Source organism: Syngnathoides biaculeatus, chromosome 18 (assembly GCF_019802595.1).
Source record: "Syngnathoides biaculeatus isolate LvHL_M chromosome 18, ASM1980259v1, whole genome shotgun sequence".
In the NCBI taxonomy this organism is placed as follows: domain Eukaryota; kingdom Metazoa; phylum Chordata; class Actinopteri; order Syngnathiformes; family Syngnathidae; genus Syngnathoides; species Syngnathoides biaculeatus.
The window spans coordinates 15,292,256-15,315,741 of NC_084657.1; the positions used below are offsets into that span (position 1 = coordinate 15,292,256).

Consider the following 23,486-nt stretch of genomic DNA (forward strand, 5'->3'; position numbering starts at 1 on the left):
TGACGGTCTCGTAAATTTCTACTAGTTTTACCTGCTGGAAGTTAGCGCTTTGTTCCTTCGTGTTAGCCAAAATGACGGCTCGTTGTATTGCATATTGTTCGAACACTCGGGAAGATGAATTCATTCGTCATATTTTTCAAAAAGACCCGGTTCGTCGTGAGAAATGGATTGCACGGGTGCAAAGAGCATGGGTTCCAAATGACATGTAGGTGTGTATACAGCTACTAAAAAAAAGTTTAGTTGTGTGTGTGTGTGTGTGTGGGGGGGGGGGGGGTCGTAATCCTCTCAACATGTAACAGAAGGTCCGTGCACGTCAGTCAGGGGTGCTAAATGTGTCGATGTACCTGTCAGGGACGAGCACAGCTTCAGCCGGGCTTGCTCAATACGTTGCATGTTTTTGGAATGTGGGGGGAAACCGGAGTGCCCAGAGGAAACTCACGTAGGCACAGGGAGAGCATGCAAACTTCACACAGGCGGGTCTGGGATTGAACCCAGGACCTCAGAACTGTGAGGCCGACGCTTTACCAGCTGCTCCACTGTGCCGCCCGAAGTGAATAATGTTATATATATATTTTTCATTACAAAATATATACAATACAATATTTATAGGCATGACACTTGACCTTTAAGAGCCAAGTTAATAATACGAGTTTTAAACAATGTCAAATTGTGATTACATCACATTTTAAAGGCTTGTAGATGCTTGGGTGAAAATGACCAGAAAAATTACACACCATAAGCACAAAACCGTTCTTAATATTGGACGGGACTTTAATTGGAATAAGGAACAATTCAAGAAATCACTTCACATATTTTACATTTTTTATTTTTATTATTTAAATTATTTATTATTAGTAGTTCTCTTTATTACAGATGCATTATGCCCCTTTATAATGATACATATAACAAAAAAAAAAATACAACTGAAAGACTCCAAATTGACATTTAGCTTTTTGCTATTCACGTCATTCCCCCGCGGGTGGCGATGTAGAAAAATTCCAGCCGTCACTCTTCCCACGAAGAAATCAATGTTGGCGGGAAACAGGGGGCGAACTCGCGGAAGTAGTTCACGCGTTTGTCCTGTGGGTGCCAGTGTGCGCGCCCTTCAAATAGTCCAACGAAGAAGACGTCGGTGTTGGCGGAAAGTGGAGAGGCGAGTACTTAGAGAGAATTAACGCGATCTTTTCCACTTTGATACCTTCAAGCGCTTCACCTGTACCGCGACTAAGTTGCGCCACAATATCCCCCGGGTGGTTCCCAACGGCAAGGCGGGTTTAGTTGAGCCGCAATCGCGCTTCTTATTCGCTCAAGGAAGCACCCAGCGTTCACGCTTGCTAGCTACTCCACGCTACCACCACACCACTTCGTCCATTGTGCGCTAGCAAGCATGTCTAGCGGAGGCATTATCCGCGGACCCGCGGGGAGCAACGACTGCCGCATCTACGTCGGCAACCTGCCGCCCGACATCCGCTCCAAGGACGTCGAGGACCTGTTTTACAAATACGGCTCCATCCGCGACATTGATTTGAAGAACCGACGAGGGGGGCCGCCTTTCGCCTTCGTGCAGTTCGAGGACCCGAGGTGAGCGCGCAGCACTCGCTCGCGGCGGTGGGCTTAGTTCCAATAAAGTATCATTTTATTGGGCTCAGGTTCAGATGTTTGTGTTTTTTAATTCAGTATATATAGATATGATATTTAAAATTATTTAAATATTCGTTCTCTCATTCATAAAAATTAGATTATGGTCTGAAATCGAGCAGCAGGTTTCAAACAAAGACCGTTGCACTTGGAGTAACCGACTATTAAAACTCCAAAAACCGAATCAGCCCCAACAATTGGTTTCTGTAAAATGTTCTGTTTAAATTACTCGAATTTATCGAACAAAGACCAATTGAACATTTCTTCGTTTTTAGGGCTTGCCCAAGTTAAAATGCTTTCAAAAAGAACTGAAAATTTGTTTTTTTTTAAAGAATTTGAGCTGTTTTTATCACCTTAGTATAGCTCGAATGGCCTGATCCCTTACTTGCTTTGGTAAAAGTAATTATGAAACAATAAAACATTTAAATACATTAAGTCAAACTTAAGGCTACACATATCAAACAAAAGCCAGTTTAAGAGTAACACTTCATTTCAGGGGCTTATCTTGATTTTGAAATCCTTCAGTTTGCGTGTTTTGTCAAATTAAAATGACAGATTAACGCTAAAGGAGTTTAGCAGTCAAAAAGTTGTTCCTTTATGCAAGTAAATTTTGAAAATCATTGTCTCGGCCACAAGTTACAAGGAAGAACATTTATATAGATGTGTAAATGGCTGAAATCAAGTTTGAGCTCATAGTACAGGCAACCAAGACGAGTTAGATACATATTTCATGTTTGATTTAATTTTTTACATTCTTTAAGCATTTTTGAATGTATGGCTGTTGAATAGTTTTACACAAATTACTCATGTATAATGTGTACATTTAGTAGTCATGTAACACTACTATTTATTTCACAGGGACGCGGACGACGCCGTGTACGGCCGCGACGGCTACGACTACGACGGCTACCGACTTCGCGTAGAGTTCCCCCGGAGCGGCCGAGGCGGCGCGGCGGGTCCCCCCCGGGGCCGGTACGGACCCCCGTCTCGGCGCTCGGAGTACAGGGTCATCGTGTCGGGTGCGCTGGGACTTCCTCACCTTGCCAGATTGCTGCAATACCCAAAATTCTAAACTTTATTATTCTTTATTTTATTAGGTCTTCCTCCTAGCGGAAGCTGGCAGGACCTGAAGGACCACATGCGAGAGGCGGGCGACGTGTGCTACGCCGACGTTAACCGCGACGGCAGCGGCGTGGTGGAGTTTGTGCGCAAGGAGGACATGACCTACGCCGTGCACAAGTTGGACAACAGCAAGTTCCGCTCCCATGAGGTAAGCGAGGCAGGCAAAGGGGAGAAACCCCAAAAAGCGGACGCAGCCGCAAAAGTCTCTGTAACCCAAACGTTTTGTCTGTGCGTAGGGCGAGACGGCGTACATCCGCGTCAGGATGGACGGCCACCGCAGCCCCAGCTACGACCGCTCCCGGAGCCGCAGCCGAAGCAAGAGTCGGTCGCGCAGCTACTCCCCCGCTCGCCGCAGCCGGGCCTCGCCGCGCTACTCCCCGCGGCGCTCTCACTCCCGCTCCCGTTCCCGCTCTCGCTCTCGCTCTCGCTCCCGCACCTAGAGCCGTCGCTGCCTCCCTGGCCCCTGACGGAGAGCGCCGTGTGGAGAGCGGGGGGGAAAGAAACCTCGGAGTCGGATCCCGTTTATCGTGTATTTCTCATTAGCCCCGCCTTTCTGTGCATTGTCGCCACCCCCTTCGCCCCGCCCTCCCCTTCACTGTGAGTTGGGTGTCTTTTTTTTTTTTTTTTTTTTTTTTTCTCACATTCCTTTTTCCATCCCCCCCCCCACCCCCTTTTCCTTGCACCCCAAATGCTGCCGCTATTGCTGTGCTTTTTATTTGGCTTCTCAACACATTATGTCCGCTGATCTTCTTGTGTGTCTCTCTGTAGAGATCAGAGCAGCAGGATAGGATGGGAAGAGAAGGAAACAGTTCAAATTAGGATAAACAGGAGGAGTGGAGGAGGAGGAGGATACAAATGTGGCACGCAATGGTATGATGGTTGTGCCTTTACAAACATTAATTGTGAGGCTGTTCACATGTTTTTACACTTAAAATGGCGCCCCATTGTTTCTCAATACTCAACCCCCCACCATTAAAAAAAAAATAATAATAAATTCTGCATCCATTTTGTTTGTGGGTGGTGGCCCCCCTTTTTTTTTCCTTCCGTTATATTTCTTTGTGGTTTTCCCTGCACCCACTTAAATGACATCAAAATGTAGATATTTTTTTCAGTTCAATGCGAAGGTGCGATTCTAACTCCTTCTCTTTGGTTCTGCTGGTATTCTGAAGGTTTGGACTGGGCTCATTGTCACCACATCCGGAGCCGGATCAGGATTTAGGATTTTTAGGCATCAGGATGGATACAAGGAGCAGGATCATTGGAGCTTTTACTTTGTCCGTGTTTGTTTGTTGTTTGTACCAGAAGAAGCTCCCACGTCCAACCTTTCAAGCATTGTAGTTCCATAGTCAAACTAATTTGGCGTTCCCTAAAAGACAAATTTAGTGTTTTTTTTTTTTTTATCTACAAAATTAGCAACAGTGTTGTGATTTTTCACTTTTTTTTTTAATTGTTGGAAAACGAAGAGCTCTGATCAAAACCACAAGGGGCTTCCAAATGGTGGAGGGAGGGGAAGGAGGGAGGGAATGTGGTTTGTATCTCCTTAGAGCTGTTTTTTCTTGATATTTCTGTTTTTTCTTTAGTCTCCGGTGTCATCAGAGCTTTATTCTCTTTTAATAAAAATTGAAAACATGGATTGTACTTTGTGAATGTGTCAAACTGCACACAATTCAAGTAACATAGTCTAGCCCTTATAATGACCCATATGTGTAATTTTGTGGTTCCAAGGCAAAAAACAGACCCTCTTGATCGTGTTGTCATTGATATATTTTTGGGTTTTCAAACCCTTGAATACTTAAGCAGCCTCCGTTCGTCTATTTGATTGTTCAAATGCTAATTTGAAAAAAGTACTGCGATTTTTAATTGAAAACTTCTGCAAATCGCTATTCTAAAAAAAACATGTATTGCTAAATATTTTGGTCTATTCCACTCACGTCTGGTCCAGTGTGTTAACTTTTGAGATATTTAAGCAGCTAATGCCCATATTTATGAGGTTACAATTTCTGCACTGCGAAAATGTTATATCGTGCAATGTCGTCGCCTTATTATGACGTCGTGCTCCCGCCTCTCCAGGTATGACTGGTCGAATTATACATATGAGTTTTGAAAAACATTTAGTTTGCTATGCTTCTTAAATTTCTTTGCAGTAGGTCGCACACTCACGGATGTTTTGTGTTATTTTGGAGGGAACCAACAGGCTTAGATGGGATCACATGCTCGTTTAACAGCTGTCGCCTCTTTATGTCTAAACTACCCCAAAAACGTAATTTCTCCTCCCTCGTGCGTTTTTAAGTCCGGGTGGCTTTTGCGTGACACAATTTGTTACATCACGCAGATGCGGTTCTTCGCTTAGATAATGGTCAAATGTTTCGATTTGAACAATCACGCGCAGTGCATTGTGGGAGGAAACAAGATGCCGCCGTCATACCCGGAAAATGCCTGCGGACAGCAGCCAATCAATGAGCCAACAGTAAGAGAAGGGCGGTACCGGGAAAGAAAGCACATTGTGCTTTAGACTAGCGCCTCACTCCGCTGCTCCTCGTGACTTTCATACGTCTCATTTGGGAAAAGGTAAGCTCGTTCGTGCTTTTAGTTGCTGAATAATGCCAATTTACCCGTTCTGTTCCACGTCATTATCGGGCATTTGCAATTTTTTTTTTCAAGTTTGGTTTCACGTGACAAAAGAGCTCACCTGTGATTGTGATATGATGCCAAGGTAATAAATGAATATACCGTGCCCATATGCACTTCGGTATGGTGCACAAACTTGTATCCACCCCCCCCCCTTTATGAATCTAATCAAGCAGCATAGTCAAATAGTGGTTTCCACGTGTGTTATGCTGTTTAAAGGTTCTGGGTTCAAGTTCAGCTCTGTTCATCCTGTGTGGGGTTTGCATGTTCTCTTTGTGGGTTTCCTCCAGCTTCCTTCCACATTCCAAAATCATGCGTGTTAGTAGATACCAAATTGTCCGTAGGTGTAACTGAGTGTCTGCATACTTGTGTATGTGTGCTGTGATTGAATAGGTGACCAGTCCAGGGTGTGCCCCGCCTCTTTCCCTGAGTCCGTCAACCTCACATGTGATTTGACTTGAATCTTGTCTACTTTTTGCATTTATAGTTTAGAGCCAACATGTCTGACAAAAAGGCCGTGATCAAGAACGCAGACATGTCCGAAGAAATGCAGCAGGACGCCGTGGACTGCGCCATGCAGGCCATGGAAAAGTACAACATCGAAAAGGACATTGCCGCCTATGTCAAAAAGGTGCTTATAATATACACAAACACCGAACTTTCAAATGTGAGAGACTCCAGAAAACGTATGCACTCCACGTGACCAAAAATGCACGACACAGCTATGTCTATTGTAGTACCAAGATTGACCCCTGTGAGGCAGTCTAGGTCGATCGCTGGACGGTGCGCAAAAAAAAAAAAAAAAAATACGGCAGCCAGTGTTCCCTCTAAACGCCGGGTGCGCAATTGTGCACCGATGATGCAGTCTCTTTGCAGATATCCTGTGTTGCGCGCAAAAAAATAATAATAATCCAATGCAAATTGAAAGTATAACGTACACCTATTCAGTTTGTGGCATTTTGCCATGTGATTCAATGAGTGAGGGATGACTGGTTGTTACATCCAATGGCACAATTCTTATACGTACTGTAAAAAAATGAAAAGAAGCCACTGGTTTCTTTTAGGCAGCACACGGAACTTTCTCTTTCAAGAACCGCTGCTCTGCCACACTTTTTTTTTCCTAGCTAATTCAAGCTAATTCTATATTTTAAATATAGGAGGCAACATAACATTAACCTTTTAACTGTTTGGGAGCAACATCATCATCCCCCTGTCGTCGGTAGCTCGTGAGGGGCTGGCTGCTTGAAAAGTAAATCTTGGGGTAAAAAAGTCTGGGCACCCCCTGATCCAGACTATAGAAAAAAACAAAGGATAATCACTGTCTAATTTTTAGACATCTGATTATCAGGCCCGAACGGATGGATCACAAAGGAAGGAAAAAAAAATTCAAATGCAAGCTTGATTTACGTCGACGCGTGCACGCCGCTTAACTGTCTTTTCTGGACCCTCACAGGAGTTTGACAAAAAGTACAACCCCACGTGGCACTGCATCGTGGGTCGGAACTTCGGCAGCTACGTGACGCACGAGACCAAGCACTTCATCTATTTCTACCTCGGCCAAGTGGCCATCCTGCTCTTCAAGTCGGGCTGAAATGCTCCTGTCCGTTATACGGCTCCGTGCAGTCCGTCGGCCGCAGGTTTTTCTTAACGAATGATGGCGAAGATGTGCCCAGTGTTGACCACGTTTTGGGAGTTATTTTGTTGTCACGTGACCAACGCTTGTATGTACATTTATTTCAAATAGAAGTTTCATTTTTCACTAAATTAAAAGGAGTAGTAGTGTTTTTGTTGTAAAAGGCTTCATTTTCTGTTGGGTTGTTGTCTTTGTGCTGAATAAAATTGCCCCACTTCCAACCATGATAGATGTTTCCACCTCACTATTATTGCAGTTTGTCTATGGTGTAATTTTTTTTTGTTTACATTCTGCACATTAACACTTGTAATTAAATATTGTCTTGTATTATATTTACTGGAAATTGTCTCTCTCCTGGAGGCAAATTCCTTGTTACATCCTTGGCCAATAAAGCTGATTCTGATTTATGAGGGATGAATGAATGTGACATTTAATCTGGAGTAAAAAAATTTGAATACATTTAGGACAAACTTACGTATAAACCATGTACCTCTTTTACCCCCAAATATACAGGTATATATTTTTACATAAATATTAAGCACATTAAGTGGTTTAAATGTTACCCACCAAATATATAATCATTTTCGAGTAGTTGATTAAAATTATTGATACACTTTGTGCGTAAAGCATTTTTTCCACCTTTGTGCTTATTTTTTACCTCACAAAAATATTTCAAATCAATCTGAAACAATTTTAGAAATCACAAAATATTTTTCATTGTATATATATATATATATATATATATTTTTTTTTTTTTTTTAATTAGGTGGCATGTTGGAGCAGCTGTTGAGCATTGGCCTCACAGTTCTGAGGACCAGGGTTCAATACCGGACCCGCCTATGTGGAGTTTGCATGTTCTCTCCGTGCCTGCTTGGGTTTTCTCCTGGCACTGCAGTTTCCTCCCACATACCACAAACATGTTAATTGGTGAGTCTAAATTGCCCATAGGTGTGATTGTTGTCTTGTCTCCACGTGCCCTGCCATTGGCTGGCAACCAATTTATGGTGTAGCCTGCCTCCTTCCTGTTGACAGCTGGGATTGACCCTTGTGAGAATAAGCGGCTCAGAAGTGAATGGATGGATTTTTTAACTAATTAACCCATTTTTTAAATATGTATATTGTCTCATTTCTGCATTTCCTCTCCAAACCATCATACGGCGGTGTTATAATTATTGTCCGCCACCGCAAAATATTTTATAAGCAACGAAGAAGAGGTTCCGGAAGCCAAAGCAATATGGCGGCGCCGAGAGGGTTCCCGGCGTCACCCGCCGCCGTCATGTGCCGCGATGTGCCCGTTTTCCCCGCGGTGCCTCTGTCCGCCGACGCCGCTCCGTTCACGCCTCAAGGGGCGGACGCGTGGCAGCGCGGCGCCCGGCAGCAGACCGACGCCGAGCGGCTGTTTTGCCGCTGCGCCGCCAAGCTCCGAGGACTGCGGGCGGACTCGGGCCAGCTGCGGGAGGACCTCAACCTCCTCTTCGACCAGCTCATCTCCGAGAACTTCAACCGCACCTTGGAGCCCAACATAAACATTCGGCCGGAGGTAAGGCAGAGTCAGTCCGAGCAGACCCTGGAGAGGAACCGAGCCTCCCCCGCTGGCTTTACCCCTGAACAGTCCGCTTCTGGACGCTTCTCAAACGGCGTGGGGCGCCCCTTTCTTGGGCCGCGATTGAATGGCGAGGGCACGTACGTGTTGTCATAATAATAATAATGTGGTTTTAACATCACTTTTAATTTCAGGATGTGTGCAACTTACTCGTGAACGCCAGCTGTCTGGTGCCGATGAGTCAAGAACACTTGGTGGTCAAGCTCTGCAAGCTCGTACATCACCTCCTCAACCAGCTCAAGGTAACTGACTGTCGAATAAAAAAACATTATATGGCTCTGCCTGAATAAATTCCTCATCAGAAAAATAATGTAAGTGGTAACTTGTCATCAAACAGGTGGCTACTGCTGGATTAATAGACATGTGACAATTGGTCTCATTGGAGAAATTATTACATCTACCCAAAGAGAGGGGAAAAAAATGGCCTCCTGTTCTTTTAGACACTGTCTCAATCATGCACCGCGACATATTAAAGGCCTTGTTTTCACTTGAAGGTAATAATGGACGAGCACACGCTTGATGTCATGCTGAAATACATGACGTCCGTGCTGGAGGGGTGCAGCGCGTGGACGCACCCCGGCGTCCTCCAGGCGCTCGCCACCGTCGTCTACGGCAACGGACCGCAGTGCCACCAGGTGCCCCGCTTCGCGTGCGCTCCCCGACCCCGATTTGTGCACCCCCGCCGTGTACTGACCTTTTTTTAGCACCTAGACAACCTGATGGGCGAAGGCGGAATCCTGCTGCTTTACAGCGCCCCCTCCCAGCCCGATATGGATCTACGACACATGGCGCTCAACTGTATGGCCAACATCTGTGTCAGGTGGGCTTTTAAGTCCTCAACTGTAGGGTACAAAAATCTTAACATTTGCAAACTGTTCGTTACATGACAAAGTAAAAGGTGATCATACACATCCTCACACTCTTGCGCATGCACCCACACAAAGGCCACTTAAGCCAATGGAGCTTTCCAATGGTGACCTTAAGCTCCGCCCCCTTAGTTATGTCCCACAAGCTTTCAAAATGGCGACTGAACAAAATCTGATTGGCTATTCCTGTACGAGTGATTGACAGGTTGGAAAAGTCCATTGGAAGCAAGAAGGAAAGAAACATATTATTTCTTCCCCCCCCCCCCCAAAAAAAACAGTTCCCACATCAACATGAACGAATGTTTTATGACTGGTGTCAAACTCATATTTATCGCAGGCCAGATTGTAGTTCCGGTTTCTGTCAGAGGGCCATCATGACTTGAAACCACGAAAATCTTCAATTGACCCGTCGTATTTGCACATTAAATTTATCAACTAGTTTTGGAATCAGAAATCAAGGGTAAATGGTTTTTTTCAACAATTGTTGATGTTTGGTAAAATGCTTGTAATATCTCAATGTCATCTTTTAGGAGAAGGCTCGGCAACCTTTTTGAGGCTGAGGGCTACTTCGTGAGCACCGATCGTATGAAGGGCTCCGTGACCTGTTTGCAGCAAATTTCAGACTCTGTTCATTACACGTACATCAAATATTTTTGTTTTCATTTATTGCAGTAAATGACATTACAGGTATTTAAAAATTTTAATTCACGTAAGCAAGTCAGATTCAGAATTGAAAGCAGAAATAATAGTAACAATTTGTAGCCTATGGTATTTTTTAGAACATACCTCACGGGGGCCTATATGGTCCTCACGGGCTACCATTCGCATGCGGGCACCACGTTGTGACTCCTGATTTAGGATATGACAATTAGAAATTTTGGTACAGATCTCAACAATAATCATGGAAGTTGATGCACGTGATTTGCCTATTCGGGCCACATAAAATCATGTGGCAGGCGGCATCTGGCCCCCGGGCCTTGAGTTTGACACCAGTGTTTTATGATTTAATTCATAGTAGGTAATACAAGTCTTAAAATGGAAATTGAACTGGTGGTAAGAGACCTCAAATAGAAAATGAATGTGCATTGCGTAGCTGTTATACTGAAAGAATTGTGCTTTTTTTTTTTTTTTTTTTTTTTTTTTTTTAATTCCAGGATTTCCGGTCAGCTGCCGCTGGACGACGGGCACAAGAGCGTGTGTTTCTCCGTGTTTCTGCAAACGCTGCAGGCGGCCAGACCGGACGACGGCGACGAACTCTTTTACTGCATCGTAAGAAGTGTTGCCGTAACGGCTTTTTCTCACCCACGATGCACACAAATGATTCACCTTCAACCTGTAGCTGAGAGTGTGCGTTTTATGCGCAAGGTGATCCAAACGGCGCTGAAAGGACTCCACTGCTGCCTCCTCGGCGGGAAGTGGAAATTTGGCGGCGGCGAGGTGGTTGGATCTGTGCTTGCTGCTCTGAAGGTGACAAATTGAACGTAATAATACTTAGAATATAATAGTTCCCTACATTAATGCTAACACGCGTTGCAAAACGTCGTCGATGGGCTAACGAAACGATCATCGGTGCCCTGCTAGTTTTCGACCCTTTAAGGCAGGGGTGTCGAACTCATTTCTTTGTCGTGGGCCACATTGTAGTTACGATTTCCCTCAGTGGGCCATTACTTTGAAGCCATGAAAATCTTTTGCCTCATCGTATTTACACACAAAATTTATGAACTGTTTTTTTAATCAGAAATCAAGCGTAATGGATTTACACGATACAAAAATGTCTGCAATATCTCAATTTTCATCATTTACGATATAACAATTTGAAATTGTGTTACAGATTATCACAAAAAATCATGGAAGTTGATATGCATGTTTTGCCTTCGTGGGCCACATAAAATCATGCGGCAGGCCGGATCTGGCCCCCGGGCCCTGAGTTTGACGCCTGTGCTTTAAACAATGGTTTTTCAAACACAAAAGCTGCAGGATTAAATATGGACGGATCATATGACAATACTCGCAGGCATATATTATTTAGCATCTGTGAAAAAAGACTTACTGAATTTTACCGAGTTTAGAAGAGATTATCTGCTTTTTATATTTTGTAATTATATTACCCTTTGGTGTCCTTGGTGTGCACACCACAAACATCACCACAATGTCAATTGGCATCCATCCATCCATTTTCTTTGCCGTCTATCCTCACGAGGGTCGCGGGGAGTGCTGGACATTGGGCATGAGGCAGGCTACACCCTGAGCTGGTTGCCAGCCAACCGTAGGGCACATAGAGACAAACAGCCGCACTCACAATCACACCTTGGGGCAATTTAGAGTGTCCAATTAATGTTGCATGTTTGTGGGATTTGGGAGGAAACTGGAGTTCCTGGAGAAAAACCACGTAGGTTCGGGGAGAACATGCAAACTCCACACAGGCGGGGCCAGGATCGAGCCCGGCTCCTCAGAACTGTGAGGCCAGCTGATCCACCGTGCCGCCTCAATTGGCACTGAAGCATGAAATTATGATGGACATACTTTTCAGTTCTTTTACATTCTATTTATGGAACAGGTTTCAAAATCAAGGCACGGGGGCCAGATGTGGCCCACGAACGCAAATCATGTGCATCAACTTCCATGATGTTTGTTATAATTTGAACCAAGACTTCAAACTGTGTTATCATAAATGAGGACGTTGAGATATTGCAAGCATTTTTGTGTTACCAAACATCAACAATAGTTGGAAAAACCCATCACCCTTGATTTCTGATGCCAAAACTAGTTGATAAATTTAATGTGTAAAAATATGTCAAGTAAAGATTTTCATGGTTTCAGTCATAATGACCCTCTGACAGAAACCGTAACTACAATGTGGCCCGCGATAAAAATGAGTTTGACACCCCTGATTTATGGTATGGTATGTTTTTATGAAGTATAATGCTGTAGAGTGCTACTTTATTGCTGTAAAAAACATTATTTCTTTTTTTTTTGAACATTTTTGTTGGTGTATTTTGGGCGCATTCAGGTTAGTGATGTCACTAGGGATAGTTTGGGTAGGCTTAGTATTTTTTTAGTTACCCAGGTCTTCTATTAATGCAGTCAATTTTCTCTCAGAGACTCATGTTTCAGGGAACTCCGGGCATCAGCGTGGAGTGGCCCGCCGTGCTCTACCCGGCTCCTCTCCCGCACTACGAGAGTCCCTCGGCGCGCAAACCCGACGAGGATGTCACAAAGCCAACAGAAGCGGCAAAGGACAGCGGCGGGAAAGCGTCCGTGGTGAGGCGGTGGATCTGAAATGTGGTTCTCCCGCCGCAATGACTCACGATTGTTTTCTCGTAGAACAAGAAGAGAAGATCCAGAGGGAAGGTGAAGAAGACGAGCGTCGAGGAGAGCAGGCGGGACGACGAGGACGACAGCGAGGCGGCGGCGTTGGCGCCTCACAAGACAGGAAGTGAAGCCAAACCTGCGGTTTCGCTGTACCCCTCGTGGAAGCGGAGTACGTCTGATTCAGAGTTTTCTGACCCTGAAGGCAGCGCGCAGAGCAAACTGAGGTAGTGGGACCCGTGGGACTTTCATTAGGATTAGATTTGATGCCGATAACACGCTGCCAAGTCGTGAAATACTGTTCCACTCCAGCCGTGTAGATGGTAGCAGTACCAAGTAATTTAGTTGTCAATTTCTGACATTTATTTATCATTAATTTTTTTTAGCATTTTCCATCCATCCATTTTCTGGACTACTTATCCTCACTAGGGTCATAGATGTGCTGGATCCCAGATTTCCTGATTTTCATTTTATCGTAGTCCATTAATTATTTTATTTGTCGCTAACTTTGATATAATTTCCTTTATTAAATCATTAAATCTTTAAAATGGCGGCACGATGGGTCAGCTGGTAAAAGCGTTGGCCTCACAGTTCTGAGGACCCGGATTCGATCCCGGCCGGCCCTGCCTGTGTGGGGTTTGCGTGTTCTCCCCGTGCCTGCGTGGGTTTCCTCCGGGTACTCCGGTTTCCTCCCACATCCCAAAAACACGCAACATTAATTGGACACTCTAAATTGCCCCTAGGTGTAATTGTGAGTGCGGCTGTTTGTTTCGATGTGCCCTGCGATTGGCTGGCAACCAGTTCAGGGTGTACCCCGCCTCCTGCCCGTTGACAGCTGGGGTAGGCTCCAGCACTCCCCGCGACCCTTGCGAGGATAAACGGCAGAGAAAATGGATGGATGAAAATCATTAAAATAATGACAAACTAAATGTAATCAGATGATCTTTGAAGTTGATAAAATTGCCAAGGCTGAACTATTTAAAAATCACTTTGGCCTTGTTGGTCAAACAAAGTGTATCGAGTCGCACATAACTTTTCAATTTTATTTCGGGTGTTTTTAATCTTGTGTTAATTAATTCACAGGACCTAGTTATTTTTATATGTTTGAAAAGGAAATGAAAATTAAATGAAGAGACCAAAGAATCTTAAGCCACCTCCAACTTGTTGGTGAAACTATGCCAAACAATACGGAAATGCAATTTTTCTTTAGTGTGAACTTTTGTTGTATACATTTATTGGAAGATAATAGTTCGGAGATTTTTATTTTATTTTTTTTTTGGGAAAACAATAAAGGAGAATGTCATTGCTGGAGGTTGATTCTACATACAGTATACTTACACACTCCAGTCCTGTAAATGGTGCTAATGCACAAAAGCAACCGAAGGGCGACTGCCACTTTTCACCAGCTACAGCAAAACTTCAACCTGCTCTTGTACTCCATTTTATTGGAAAGTGCACCTAACAAAGTGTCTTGGATCATACTTTTCTTTCCCCGTCAGGCTTAGTCACGCTCGCGTCCGCCAAGCGGCGCTGCACTGCCTGCTGGCTGTGGTCAAGTGGGTGGAGAAGCGGACTCTGTACGGCTACTGGTCCTCCTTTATCCCGGAGGCTCCGGTCGGAAATGGCGCAGCACCACCGCTCACTCTGCTCACCATCATACTGAAGGACCCCTCGCCCAAGGTAGAACAAGACCGCCACTCAATCTCATTCTCAGTCGTATGATGTCGTGTTGGACTGTCGATATGGCCTTGAAATAAAAAAAAAATCACAAATATTTAATAAAGAAAAAAAAAAAAAACGTCTTCTTGGAAACACAATCCGATTTATTTGTGGACTACGACCGTAATTCCCGGCCTACACAGCGCACCTGGCTATAAGCCTCACCCAGTACATTTGTAAAGGAAATACCATTTGGTATATACATAATCCGGAGCTGTGTAAAAGCCGCAAGTGCCCACATTGAAACACGAGATATCTACAAAGAAAGATTGCTAACGGAAGCGCCACGCTAATGCTCGCGCTGCATAAACATGGCCTGTTAAAAAAACATACTGGTAAAAATCACGGCAGTAACACGCGAGCGGAGCGCTAACAGGGCCGGACCTGTAAAAGTCACTTCCTCGGCACACATTCCACCGGTCTCACTCTCACCTTTTCCACTCGAATGCCCCCTTACGGCTGTTTAGAAAAAATGCACAAATTAGCCGCATAAACTGCAGGGTCGAAAGCGTGTGGAAAAAGTCGCGGCTTATAGGCCGGAAATTACGGTAAATAACAAAGTGTCTTTAGCAGCGTTCAGCTTCAGTGAGTCAGTGTTCCAGGCTGCTTTCTTGTCATATAAAACACGTGAAACTGCTTTTACTCCTGTTTTCCATTTCTTAGGTCCGCGCGTGTGCGCTGCAGGCGTTGTCGGCCATGCTGGATGGCTCTCGGCAGTTCCTGGCAGTGGCAGAGGACACGGCGTTGCCGCCCACTTCCTACACGCCGTTCTCCTTTACTTTGGCCACGGCCGTCCGAGAGCTGCACCGCTCCCTCAGCCTGGCTCTCATGGCGGAGACGTCTCCGCATACCCTCACGCAGGTCATAAAGGTATGTTTACTTTTAGTGCTTGTGCCATCTTTGTGACAAATAATTTTGTTAAAGGGAGGAACTGAGGAGCTTCATTTATCGCCATTATTTTGCATTTATGGACAATTCTAAACCCTTTTTTGGGCTCTTGATTAGTTAAAAAAAGAGAAAACCTTTTACTGTGACTGACTTATAGTGACACCTTTCTGTGCTGTCAGTGTTTGGCTCACCTGGTGTCCAACGCCCCATACCATCGCCTGAGGCCCGGCCTGCTCAGCTCGCTGTGGAAGCAGATACGACCGTATGTGCGCCACAGAGGTAATCATTTAGCTCTGCACTGGGACATGACCAAAGTCTCGAGGACCCACGGCTCAAACATTGAACCGATTTACCAGGGTTTTGTAAAGTGAACTTGTCTTTGAGATTTTGTCTAGAGAGACTTTGGTCATTTTTGGCTCCATTTCATGTCATTTGTTTGTACATGAAACCATTTTCTTTTCCGCGTCCTCAGACGCGAACGTGCGCGTGTCGGCCCTGACGCTTTACGGCGCTCTGGTGACGACCCAGGCGCCACTTCCTGAGGTGCAGCTCCTGCTCCAGCAGCCAGAGGGTAGCGGTGCGAGCGACGGCTCCAGCTCCTTCACCCCGCAGGACTCCCGCGCCCCGAGGTGGCGGCGAGGAGGCGGAACACCTTCGCCGTGCACTCCTCGCACACCCAAGGAGACGGAGGGTGGGCCGCCCTGGCTGCTCACGCATTGCGCAGCGCTGGTGACCCAACCCAGGGACGAGCCGTCGGACAGCGAGGGCGGAGGAGCCTTGACATTGGAGCCGTCGCCAGTGCGATTGGAGGCCCTCCAGGTTCTTTCCCTCCTGGTGCGAGGTTATATCTCACTGACCCAAGCCTGCCTGTGTGAGATCGGGCAGCTCAGCGCACGATGCCTGGCCGAAAGCGACCCGTCCATACAGCTCCACGGCGCTAAGGTACCACTTCACATTTACACTTTGACTTCATTCAATTATTCTTGGTTTTGTATTGCCACTTGTGTATATATCCAGGTCTTACATACTGTAAGAATCGAAATGCTGTTTCTCTTTAGTAAGAAGTTCCGCCATATAGACAATGAAAAATTAAAATGTCCATCCACTTTCCAAGCCGCGTCTCCTCACAAGGGTCGTGGAAGTTCAGGAGTGTATCCCAGCTAACTTTGGTCCATACAAAAGAATTACCTTCAATATGTACACAGTGAAGGAGTTCTGTATTTTATAGCTTATGTACAGTACATGTCTGAAACCCCAATACAGTAATACTACACATTATAGAGTGCCCTTTTATTGTGGGCAGCCTAAGACGTGGCTTCAGTTGAAGCCACAGGTTTACATACACGGTGCAAAAACACACATTTCATTATTTGTCTCACTGTCTGAGGTCAAACCAAACTAAACATTTCCCGTTTCAGGTCATTGTGGATCACCTAAATTATTTTGTTTTGTTAAATTCTACAATAATGAGAATTTCTTTGAGAATTTTATATTTTGTTCGAGGTCAAAGGTCTATGTCCTTAAAGAACATGAGGAAGCCCAGATGATGAGGTCATGGCTTTGGAAGCTCCTGATAGGTTAATTATTGGCGTATCTGGGGATGTATTTAAGGCCATACCTCGATCACCCTGCTCCCTTGTTTGAAATCATGGGAAAATCAAAAGAAATCAGTAAGGAAATCAAAGAAGGAATCTTTGAGCTCCACAGGTCTGGCTCATCCTTGGGTGCAATTTCCAGATGCTTGAAGGTGCCACGTTTATATGTTCAAACAATTGTATGCAAGTGTAAACGGCATGGAAATGTACAGCGAGCACATCGTTCAGGAAGGAGACGGGCTCTGTGTCCCAGAGATGAACGTATTTTGATCCGAAATGTGCAAATCATCCCCAGAACAAAACATCTGTATGCGATAATCATGCTGTCTAATTACGTTCTCGGAATGACATATCTCTGAGGTGGGTGGATTATCTCCCCAAAGGAGAAGTGCTCACTAAACCAAGTTCGGACAAATTTGTGAACAGTATTTGAGAGAACTAGGCCTTTTATTAAAATAGAAAAGTATTAGATCTTTGAGTTCTGCTCCTGAAAAATTAGGGGGGGGGGGGGTTGCTCAAGGTATTAGCAGCATGTCTGCAGTTGAACACGGAACATAAAGCAGACTGATCCTCTGAATCTGAGATTTGACTTCCCGTCGGACCCTTTGCATTGTGATCGTGCGCCACCGTGTGTTTTTCCGTCGGCGCGGAATATGTTGACGTTGCCATTGAGTGTGTTAAAAGTCGTCTCTGCACAGCTGCTGGAAGAGCTCGGAACCGGAATCATTCAGCAGTACCAGGCACAGAGCGAGGTTCCCGAGGGCACGCGGGTCCCCATGAGCCAAGTACGTTGCTGTTTAAAGGCACTGTAATGTACTGTACACTTCTACTCACAAATACTTTCGGTTCGGAATGATTCTATAATTTCCTAAACTTTGCATAAAGTGATGTGCCATTCGCAGTTTTACAATGTACTGAATGAAACATTGGAAAATTTGGAACATAAAGTCAAAGTTAAGTTCAATTGTAAAGGTTATCATGCCACCCAAAAGCCGAATATCCCAAACTTTTCGTATTTTTTTTTTTGTTCTTAAAAGATTTGCGTCCACATGTATTTAACGATCTCTCATATAAAGGTGGTGCAATTCTGGATGGAGGTGCTGAGCGGTCCGCTGAACTGCGCGCTGCAGAACCAGCAGCATCCCACTCTGCAGACCAGCGCCTGCGATACGCTCAGCTCCATCTTGCCGCAGGCCTTCGCCCAACTGCCCGTGAGTTCCACCGTTTATTTGAGTTTTCTACTCCCGCGCGATACGTGGATTTTATGGATTTAATTTGAGTTCGCAGTTTGACGTGACTGTGGAAAGAGAGGAGCTTAGTTTACAAATGCGCAGTCGGTGATTCCAGCTTAAAGAATTTTGCCGTCCCGCTCAAAAATGTGACTCATTATTTTTGTGTTATATTGGAGAATTTTGAGACATCAGAGGTTCTCCACTTCACATCCAGTTTGCAAACGATTCTTACTTTTTCCGGATAAGAATTTGCTGCTGCTCGCAGGACAAGACGCAGCTAATGTGCATCACCGTCTTGCTGGGCCTCACCTACAGCGACAGCGACCTGGTCAAGATGGCGGCCATCAGGGCTCTGGGCGTGTACGTGCTCTTCCCTTGCTTGAGAGAGGTAGGGATGGCTGGAACGATCAATTTACAGGATCACAAAATAAATAATCAGTTGTGTGTGTTATTGATTTTGAGGCAAAATACAGTGCTATTGATTCAAGTACTAAGTACTCTCCCTCATTTTTATGGGTTTTTTTTTTTCTCATAGCTGTGCTGTTCACCAGTGAATGGTAGATCACTATATAAATTATTTAATTATTGAATTTATTAAGTAATTCAGCTGTAATATTACTAACAAAAATAAATGTGTTGACAAAAGTAGTCAATACATTTACAAATTAGGAATATTTTTAAAAATATAGATTCATAGCAAATTAGGAATATTTTTTAAAATATAGATTCATACATAAAAATATTGATGTACATTTTAACTACAGAGGTAATTGGTTGTTATTTTTGTTTATTTCTCTGCAAATGCAACCTTTTTACAGGGCCCCAGACATGACTGGTGGGAGTATTTTGTGAACTACTACTTTGTGTGCACTACTGCAATAAACTATTTCGCGTGCACGAACTTCTAGTTTTATACGTATGAAGTCCTTTTTTTATGTGCTCACAAAATAGTTACAGGGTGTGCACAAAGTTTGTGCATCCGAATTATTTTTGCGCACACAAATTAGTAGGTCATGCGGACAAACTTAAACTTTTTCCACATCATGTCTCGGGCTCTCTACTTTTTTTTATGCATTAAAACCCTTATGAAAATAAATATTTGTGCACATTTTAAATTCTTATAGAAGTAAATGAATAAAATAGTTTTTTATGTGTCAATATTTATATATATGGACCATTTTTATGAAGTAAAAATATTTTAACATTTCCAAATTAATCAATGAAGGAATAAGTTTTCTAATTTCAAGTACTACTATTTATAGTTAATCAATGATGACCAAAAAGAAAATCCCACTGAATTGATGAAATTCTTAACAATTAACCGACTCATTGGTTTTATCTTGATTTGAGGACTTGATGTTTGTGGCGGACACCGCCAACGTCATCCTTGCCGCCCTGGACGACCGATCTTCAAATATCCGGGCCAAGGCCGCTTGGTCTCTCGGCAACCTGACCGACACGCTCCTTGTCAACATGTAAGACCTGATCAGAAGGCGGGTGTAAAAGTTTCCGTGAGTCCATGTAGCGAGAGAGCAAGCAAGCGTGTGTGTGAGTGAAGTTTTGTTTCTCCATCTTCGGGAGGGACTGCATGGAGGTGGACTTTCAAGAGGAGATGTCAGACATGTTGCTGCTGAAGATGCTCCAAGTGGCCACGCGGGCGGCGGCCGACAAAGACAAGGTATGACCCCTTTTTATTTCCAATTTGAAGCCACATATTCCACTCAGCACACGCACGTCACCATTTCAAGTGTCTCCGATTTAACCCCAAATAAAGCTCGGCTGTTCTCGCACACATTATCCCAACACTATTTTCTCAAATTCTTTTTTTTTTGGGCCCACCCAGGTGAAGTGCAATGCTGTGCGAGCTCTCGGAAACCTGCTGCACTTCCTGCGCATGGGTCAGCTGAGCCGCGTGGCATTCAGGCAGCCTCTGGAGGACGCCGTGAGAGCTCTGGTCAAGTCCGTGCACTCGGTCGCCACCATGAAGGTCCGCTGGAACGCCTGCTATGCTCTGGGCAACGCCTTCCGGAACCCAGACCTACCGCTCGGTAAGTGGACAAACGACTAACTGCCTTTTGCGGATGTCAGTCCCGTGGTTGACATGGTGATCAAGTGAGGTGAGCAAATTCTAATAAAAAAAAAAACCTAAACTTTAAAGAAATATTTATTCTAGAAAAAAACACAATGAACAGGTGAGTGACTCGATCTTGTCTTCATGCTTGGGAGTGTTTTAATGTTGATTTGTGTGTTTGACTGTTTTTCCTGTTGGCACAGCAATGGACCTTTCCGACCTGTCAATCACTCGAACAATAATAGCCAATCAGATAGCTGTATTGTCACGCCCCTCTCACCGTATTGTCCACAAGCAATGCTGGTTGGCAGTAGGGTGCGCTTGGAAAAGTTAATGTTACGAAGAAAATGGTCCTCAGATGCACTTGGGGAACGTGCAATGTCACTGACCTGCTGAATGAAGTGTGTAATGTTTTATGCCGAAGAGTCGGGGTTAGTGATGCGTAAAGGCGCAGTGTTATGCAAGAGAAATGTCGATTTGCCTATTTGTCTCACATCAAACGTTTTAGACAGAGGACTGAGTTCCATTACGAGCCAAATCAAATGAATACCCCCACTCACTTATAAAGACTACAATGATATTACTCGTGATCTTTCCAAGTAAAAAGTACTCACCCTGCTTTACATGCGCAGTACGATTCCACTATTTTATCCTGTCAGATTTCAATATGAAGTTTGTGAGGCATCAAACATTTTTTTGCATCGATCGCCGACGTTTCGCTGTAACTCTGACATTGCGTCCTGCTCCGTCCAAAAAAAAAAAATCTTAATTCCGTGTACATATCCTTGCGTGAAATAGTTGAAACCTCTGTAGAACTCTCTTGGACAAGTCTAACGCATTTGACAAAAAACATACCCCACTAGTATCTGGAATACGCGATACAGAAATCGACTTCAAACATGTTGTGTTCAATCGCCATTTTGTAAGGTTGTGAGACATGACTCAGGGGGCGGAGCTTAAGATCGCCATCGGAAAAGTCCATTGTTGCGCTCCCCCCAACTCAAGCGGCTGTGCTTCAAGAGCTCGCTCGTAAAGTTGGGACATTCGTCAGTCGAGGTTACCACTGCATGTCAACATTGCTTAAAGGTTCACGGACACAATAAGCATGATTTTTAGTATGTTTTTAATTTTTTAAAAAAAAAGGCTGTTGGAATGGACCCATGCGTTTTTTTTTTTTTCACGACAAAACATGATTTTGACGCATATGGCTTTTTGTAACTCCCGCCATGAAAATCCTCTTGAGGGATTTGTTTTCGAGAAGAAGCAGAAAGTGATGTTATCAGCATAAGCCCACTCAGGGGGCCTTGTGTGTTTGTACCAGTTTTACCTGTGGGAAGCTCGCTCGTTGGTCCTTCGTGTTAGCCTAAATGCCGGCTCCTTGTATTGCTGGATATTGCTCGAACACTCGGGAGGATGGATTTACTCTTCGTACGTTTCCAAAAGACCCGGTTCGTCGTGAAAAATGGATTGCACAGGTGCAAAGGACGAGAGCTTTGTGGGTTCCAAATGACATGTAGGTGTGTAACTTGTCCCGTTAGGGGTCGCCAAAGTGTGTCATCTCAGATGAACGCTCATATTTGTTTGTCACAGTTTTTACGCCGGATGCAACCGCTCTTGGGGAGTATAGATAATAAAAAAAATAATAGTTGGAGGAGGGGACGTAAATCCTTCTTTCAGCTCGCTTGCTGCTCGCTCGCTCATTTTTTTATTTTTATTTTTTTGCTCGCGGCCGGCCAGTTGCTCGCTCGCGAGGGGAGTCGAAGAGTCTGTTGTTAGTTAGAAGTGATGCACATCTCTAAATATGGCTCAAAACGATAGGGTAATATTGCCCCGTCACTTCACGCGACTGCGCGATCTTCTCTTCTTCAAAAAGAGCTTGCGTGTCCGATGGAGCGTCGGAGAATCCAAAAATCTGTTGTTCCTCTCCCATAGCAGGTGCCACTACGGGTTTTCAACGGCGAATGTCCCAGTGTCACGTCTGCTCTCACTTGGATGTTGAGACTTTGCACATGGATGACACGCTCTCTGCTCATATTTATTTTTTTGTATAGAAGTGAATAATTTTATGTATTTTGGTATTACAATATCTATTTTAGAATGTTTATAGGCACGTCACTTGGGCTTTAAATGCTGCCTCCCGTGTCCGTAGAGTCCGCCTGCTGGGCCCGCGACGCCTTCGCCGCCCTCTGCGACGTTGTGGCCTCCTGCAAGAACTTCAAGGTGCGCATCAAATCGGCGGCCGCCCTCGCTGAGCCTGCCCACCGCCGTTGCTACGGTGACACTGAGCGCTTCGGCCGCGTGTGGCGCTCGCTGGCGGCGGCACTCCGGAGCAGCGAGGACACCCATGACTTCCTGGAGTACCGCTACAGCGCCAGCTTGCGTCACACCCTCTCGCGGGCCCTGCTCCACCTTCTGTGCCTCGGGCTGCCCGCGGACTTGCCCACGATTGCTGCGTCGCTGCTTAGCAAGAACGGCCCGGGCAGCGTCAGGGAGCACCTGAAAAAGTACCTGCGGGATGAGGGGGCAGCGGCGGGGGACGAGAAGGATGTGGCGGCAGGAGACACCAAGAACCCACAACAGAGAGTCCAGAGTCTGCAGCAGACCGTTGAACGACTACGGGCGATGGAGGAGGAGGAGAGTGGGAAAGAAGCGCTGATTTGCTTCCTGGAGGATTTGCTGAAAGATTGCAAGGAACCCTGAAAAACTCCCAACAAAAGAGACATTGCCTCGTGCCTTATTGGACCCTTTTTATAGTATTCTATGAAGGACCTGCCTTTTTTTTTTTAAATTTGGAATTAGATGTTTCATTTAACGCATAATTTCAAAAGTTACTTACTAGCCCATCTTTGTTTGCCTTTTTTGTTCAATTAAAAAAATTTCACCAAAATCAGGTTTGACATGTTGACATGACTTTTAATCAATATGAGCTCACGGAAGCTAATATGCATGTTTTTTTTTTATGTATAGGGTGGTACCCAGAGGAAAAATCCCACAGGCGTCCAAAGAGAACATGAAAACTCCCCATAGGAAGTTAAATAAGGGCTTTGAAATGTGAACCATATAACCTCAAATATACATCATACAGTCAAAACAATGTAAATTCATTTTTTAAAAATTGTATTTACCTTTTTTTTTTTTTTTCTCGACAAGCGACGTGCTGCATTTGGGAAGAAACTAGCAAC

General features: G+C 44.7%; 3 protein-coding genes across 5 annotated transcripts; all 3 read left to right on the top strand.

Moving 5' to 3' along the window:
• The first annotated feature begins 1,051 nt into the window (after positions 1 to 1,051).
• On the top strand, positions 1,052 to 4,425 carry LOC133491797 (serine/arginine-rich splicing factor 1B-like). Of its 2 annotated transcripts, XM_061803402.1 has the most exons (6): positions 1,052 to 1,581; positions 2,497 to 2,657; positions 2,736 to 2,908; positions 2,997 to 3,357; positions 3,529 to 3,630; positions 3,930 to 4,419. In XM_061803402.1, exons 1-4 carry the CDS (start codon positions 1,388 to 1,390, stop codon positions 3,198 to 3,200), a joined length of 732 nt encoding a protein of 243 aa, XP_061659386.1. In that variant the 5' UTR covers positions 1,052 to 1,387; the 3' UTR covers positions 3,201 to 3,357; positions 3,529 to 3,630; positions 3,930 to 4,419. The 2 variants fall into 2 exon arrangements, with proteins under 2 accessions (XP_061659386.1, XP_061659385.1); XM_061803401.1 differs by having other exon boundaries at positions 3,529 to 4,425.
• Positions 4,426 to 5,188: 763 nt separating this feature from the next.
• Positions 5,189 to 7,248, top strand: LOC133491798 (dynein light chain 2, cytoplasmic-like). Of its 2 annotated transcripts, XM_061803404.1 has the most exons (4): positions 5,235 to 5,328; positions 5,422 to 5,473; positions 5,876 to 6,019; positions 6,842 to 7,248. In XM_061803404.1, exons 3-4 carry the CDS (start codon positions 5,888 to 5,890, stop codon positions 6,977 to 6,979), a joined length of 270 nt encoding a protein of 89 aa, XP_061659388.1. In that variant the 5' UTR covers positions 5,235 to 5,328; positions 5,422 to 5,473; positions 5,876 to 5,887; the 3' UTR covers positions 6,980 to 7,248. The 2 variants fall into 2 exon arrangements, with proteins under 2 accessions (XP_061659387.1, XP_061659388.1); XM_061803403.1 differs by lacking the exon at positions 5,422 to 5,473 and having other exon boundaries at positions 5,189 to 5,328.
• Positions 7,249 to 7,916: 668 nt separating this feature from the next.
• On the top strand, positions 7,917 to 23,296 carry heatr6 (HEAT repeat containing 6). The gene is made up of 19 exons (XM_061803614.1): positions 7,917 to 8,561; positions 8,759 to 8,866; positions 9,119 to 9,259; positions 9,329 to 9,444; positions 10,645 to 10,759; positions 10,856 to 10,957; positions 12,590 to 12,751; positions 12,815 to 13,026; positions 14,299 to 14,479; positions 15,182 to 15,388; positions 15,586 to 15,685; positions 15,879 to 16,348; positions 17,700 to 17,786; positions 18,078 to 18,212; positions 18,499 to 18,621; positions 19,584 to 19,708; positions 19,815 to 19,911; positions 20,077 to 20,281; positions 22,454 to 23,296. Exons 1-19 carry the CDS (start codon positions 8,133 to 8,135, stop codon positions 23,002 to 23,004), a joined length of 3,666 nt encoding a protein of 1,221 aa, XP_061659598.1. The 5' UTR covers positions 7,917 to 8,132; the 3' UTR covers positions 23,005 to 23,296.
• The last annotated feature ends 190 nt before the right edge of the window (positions 23,297 to 23,486 follow it).

Bases quoted from the DNA above. Each gene is read 5' to 3' on its own strand.
- LOC133491797 (XM_061803401.1), top strand. From the start codon at position 1,388: ATGTCTAGCGGAGGCATTATCCGCGGACCCGCGGGGAGCAACGACTGC. The intron at 1,582-2,496 runs GTGAGCGCGCAG...TTTATTTCACAG, and splicing joins GTGCAGTTCGAGGACCCGAG to GGACGCGGACGACGCCGTGT. The intron at 2,909-2,996 runs GTAAGCGAGGCA...GTCTGTGCGTAG, and splicing joins GCAAGTTCCGCTCCCATGAG to GGCGAGACGGCGTACATCCG.
- LOC133491798 (XM_061803403.1), top strand. From the start codon at position 5,888: ATGTCTGACAAAAAGGCCGTGATCAAGAACGCAGACATGTCCGAAGAA. The intron at 6,020-6,841 runs GTGCTTATAATA...GGACCCTCACAG, and splicing joins TTGCCGCCTATGTCAAAAAG to GAGTTTGACAAAAAGTACAA.
- heatr6 (XM_061803614.1), top strand. From the start codon at position 8,133: ATGTATATTGTCTCATTTCTGCATTTCCTCTCCAAACCATCATACGGC. The intron at 9,260-9,328 runs GTGCCCCGCTTC...ACCTTTTTTTAG, and splicing joins ACGGACCGCAGTGCCACCAG to CACCTAGACAACCTGATGGG. The intron at 10,760-10,855 runs GTAAGAAGTGTT...TTTATGCGCAAG, and splicing joins ACGAACTCTTTTACTGCATC to GTGATCCAAACGGCGCTGAA.